This window comes from Octopus bimaculoides, chromosome 26, assembly GCF_001194135.2.
Source record: "Octopus bimaculoides isolate UCB-OBI-ISO-001 chromosome 26, ASM119413v2, whole genome shotgun sequence".
NCBI lineage: Eukaryota > Metazoa > Mollusca > Cephalopoda > Octopoda > Octopodidae > Octopus > Octopus bimaculoides.
In genome coordinates, this window is record NC_069006.1 from 23,663,226 (window position 1) to 23,667,290 (window position 4,065).

The window sequence follows — 4,065 nt, forward strand, 5'->3', positions numbered from 1 at the left end:
CATATCAAGTCTATGCTGTCTTCTGTTTTCCATGATCATATATTTTTTCAGTTACCATCATAGTTTAGACTGGTGCACATTGTGCATTTGCATGTTTTCCTTGCCTGTAATTGAAGTAGATGGTGAATGTGCTCTGGAATAATCATTTAAAGATATTTTTGTTAAGTGTTGTTATTGTTTTTGTTGAAAAAAAAAGCTGCAATAATTATGCACCAACCCAATAGTAGTAGCTAGAGTTTTAGGGTTCCAAGGTTTTTTTTTTTTAATTTTTAAAGAGGACACACTACTTTTTTAAAGAGGATAACAAGGTTTATTTTTGTTTAGATTTTATTTTTTTTATTCGTTTAAATCTTTTTTCCAGATTCAGCAACTAATGAAATATCTGAAAGCAGAGAAATCTTCACGGACAGATCTAGAAATGTTTGTTGCCGTTCTTAACACACAGAAGTCCGTTCTACAGACTGAAAACGACACATTGCGTACTGAGCTGCACGAAGGTAAATATACAGGAAGTGAATTCCTAACATTGCCACATGGACATGGGGACACACAAACACACACACATACACGTGATATTCACAAACCAGCAATGTAGCCTTCATGAGGTCACTCAACATGTTAGAAAATAGCAACCAAATTTCTCTAAATTGAATGTAAAACCTTAACCCTTTTGTTACCATCTTGGTGTGTTTACAGTTTGGCAAAAGAGACCGATAAAATAAGTACTAGGGGTCGATTTGTTTGACTAAAATCTATCAAGGTGGTGCTCCAGCATGGCCAGAGTCAAATGACTGAAACAAGTGAAAGAATATACATGATGGGCTTCTTTCAGTTTCCGTCCACCAAATCCACTCATATGGCTTTGGTCTGTCTAGGGCTATAGTGGAAGATACTTGATCGAAGTGTCACGCTGTGGGACTGAACCCTGAACCATGTGGTTGGGAAGCAAACTTCTTACCTCACACCTACACCTGTACTTATTTAGAAATCAATATTTAGTTACCATTTTAGTTACCCTTTTGTTACCATATTTCTATTGAGATGCTCTGTGTTTCTTTTAATTAATTTGAAATATAACAAAGAATTTAATAAAATAACTTTGTTATCATTCAGCTAGTGTTAGGAACATAAATTGTGACTAAGGTTTGGTGGAAGATTTTAATTCAGAACTTATGAAAACAAGACATTTGTACTGCAGAGCCAGAGCCGGTTTCAGCTGGGTTGGTATCAAAAGGGTTATTGAGAGTGAAAAAATGTTTTTGGTTCCTTGTTTTATATTTTGTTTTGTTTGTTTAATAGTTTGTCGAATGTTTGAAGACGAGAAACGCGTTCATAATGATTTGAAGCGTACCTGGCAGATGGCTAACGACCAGTTCCTTGAGTCTCAAAGACTGATGATGATGGACATGCGCCGGATGGAGAGTGTATTAACAACAGAACAACAGCGGCAGATTGTAGGTAAGTCTAACTTGGACTACTAGTCTTGTTGTAACATGAGCTGGTGGAGGAATGAATATTTTCACAAACATCATCTGGCTTGACTTATTGTTAATGTCTATCTATCTGCCGATCTAGAATACTGGCTTTCTATTGGTTACCACATTGAGGGTTCTAGTTAATCCAATTAATGGAACAGCCTGCTTGTGAAATTAACATGCAAGTGGTTGCGTACTCCACAGACACATGTACCCTTAATGTAGTTTTGAGGAAAATTCAAGGTGACACAGAATGTGGCAAAGCTGGTCCTTTGAATTACAGGTACTACTCATTTTTGTCAGCTGAATGGACTGAGGCAATGTGAAATAAAGTGTTTTGCTCAAGAACACAATGCATCACTGGGAGTTGAACTCACAAGGTTACGTTTGTGAGCTGAATGCTCTAACCATTAAGCCATGCGCCTTTACCACACACAAACATTTCACTGGCATTCCATTAGTTATGATGACGAGGGTTCCAATTAATTCAGTTACCAGTTGAGCCTGTTCATGAAATTAACATGCAAGTGGTTGAGTACTCCACAGACATGTGTACCCTTAATGTAGTTCTCAGGGAGACTGAATGTGACACAGAGTTTGACAAGGCTGTCCCTTTTGAATTATAGGATACCATTCATTTTTGCCAGTTGAGTGGACTGGAGCAAGGTGAATAAAATGTTCTTGCTCAAGGATACCACATGCTGCCAGGAATTGAACTCACGACCTTACGATCATGAGCTGGATACCCTAAGCCCCAAGCCATGTTCTTTTACCAGCCATCACCATATTTGGTGTCGGCTGGTCCACTGTATTACCTCTGAGAGTAATGCTATGTGTGTTTGTCTTTTTTGTGTCTTTTAGAACTACAGCAGAAAGATCTGGAACGAGATGCTCAGGAACGGCGAGTTAAGGAACTCGAAGAAATGAGAGAGAAGCAACAACGAGAACAAGAACAGAGACGGAAAGGTTTGTTTGTTTGTTTATGGTTGGCAGATGTTGTTATTTTTAGTTGTTATTTGGTTATGATGTTTGATGTTTTTATAAACGTTTTTAGAGATTTATATTCACATGATATTTTTTATTCATATAAGTTTTCATGTCGTTTATGTGATTAGAAAGCAAGCTTTTTGCCACACAGCCCCTCTTGCGCCTAATATTTAAAAAATCATTTGATTCTTTGTAAATCTCCGCACTTTATGTCTGTCTTTGTATTGTCCCCATCATCCATTGTCCTGGTTGCAAATAGATCATCATCATCATCATCATCATCATCATCATCATTATTAGTGTGGTATACATTAAATGTAGTTTGTAGTGTGACCGATCAGATGTTCTGTTGCTTTGTTCTTCCTTGTCCTTAGGTCAGTTGATTCCGTGGTCAATTTTGTCCTTCGTTCCTTTCGGTAAGTGCTCAACAAAATGAACCCCCAATAATGTAGAAGTGATGCAATCAATTACAGTAGACCCTTTAGCCCGATAGTCACAACAATTAGCCCTTTGCCTTGTAACACAAAGTCTATCTTTACCAGAAAGAAACCTGATTTTTGGCTGCTTTTTGTCACACCACTGACCTTGTTGACCCGTCAAGCCACATTATAGGCAGCCTGTCTAAAAGGGCAATAACTCCGAGTAAGATCTGATAACGGGTAAAGAGGACTGTGTAGTCCTTCCGCAGATCAGCTCTCTTGCATCGGAGGTTATGGTAAAATGCACTGAGGATATGCTGTAAAGTGGTTGGTGGTAGGAAGGCCATTTAGTCACAGAAACTGTGAATTACTTATTAAGTTAGCTTGTAGGTGGACTGAGTATTTCACAGCCATGTGTACCCTTAATGTCGTTCGAGAACAGAATCTGTGTGATTCAATGTGCTTGTTTGGGTGAGATGCTTTATCTGTTGGATCAACAGTTCTTACCGATCAGTACCCCTTCCTGCCACTAACCACTCAACCTTGATGTTGTGGTGTATTTAATTTTTTGTTCAGCCAAGCAAACCAGAGTAAGCAGTGCTAGGTTCCTTACCATATCAATATCTAAACTTGGGAGTGAAATAGTCAGTAGTTGAATACCTGAATCATGCAATCACAGTACCTCACTTTAAATATTTGTGCCTCCCTTAGCGACACATGTACAACTGCCCCTCCCCTCATATTTACTAAAAATATAATATTTATTGTTATGAAAAATTCTGATATCATGTCTCTATGCTTTTTATTTGTGCAGAGATTCTACAGCGACAGCAAGCCAGTCCAGTGAAGGTAATCTACATCTTTGTCTCTTGCACCCCCCTCTTCGTCACCGTCATAGTATATCCCCTCCCATCACCGCATTTTGAGCCCCACCCACCAATTGAACCTCCACATGGGCTATGAAATTTCTAATATCAGTCATATTGGTCATATTGGTCTAGTCTCTCAAACTACATTCTGCTGCTACTGTTTTATAAAAGAAAAAGAAAAGAAAAAGGCACATTTGATAATGTAGTCCAAGATACACTATGTCTGAAGATTACAAAAAAAAGACAGGGTAGTTGTGGTTGGTATAGCTTTGATTGTACAGCAATTCTTCCCGCCCTCTCCCCTCCCCCTCCCCC

General features: G+C 38.6%; 1 protein-coding gene across 2 annotated transcripts in view; it reads left to right on the forward strand.

The window, feature by feature from the left end:
- Window positions 1-4,065, forward strand: part of LOC106880700 (rab GTPase-binding effector protein 1) — a 48,945-nt gene that overhangs the window by 9,034 nt on the left and 35,846 nt on the right. For both annotated transcript variants that reach the window (XM_052976982.1, XM_052976983.1), the window contains exons 4-7: window positions 362-497; window positions 1,300-1,458; window positions 2,337-2,441; window positions 3,696-3,730. In XM_052976982.1, coding sequence (XP_052832942.1) covers window positions 362-497; window positions 1,300-1,458; window positions 2,337-2,441; window positions 3,696-3,730 — 435 coding nt within the window. The remainder of the gene's footprint in view (window positions 1-361; window positions 498-1,299; window positions 1,459-2,336; window positions 2,442-3,695; window positions 3,731-4,065) is intronic.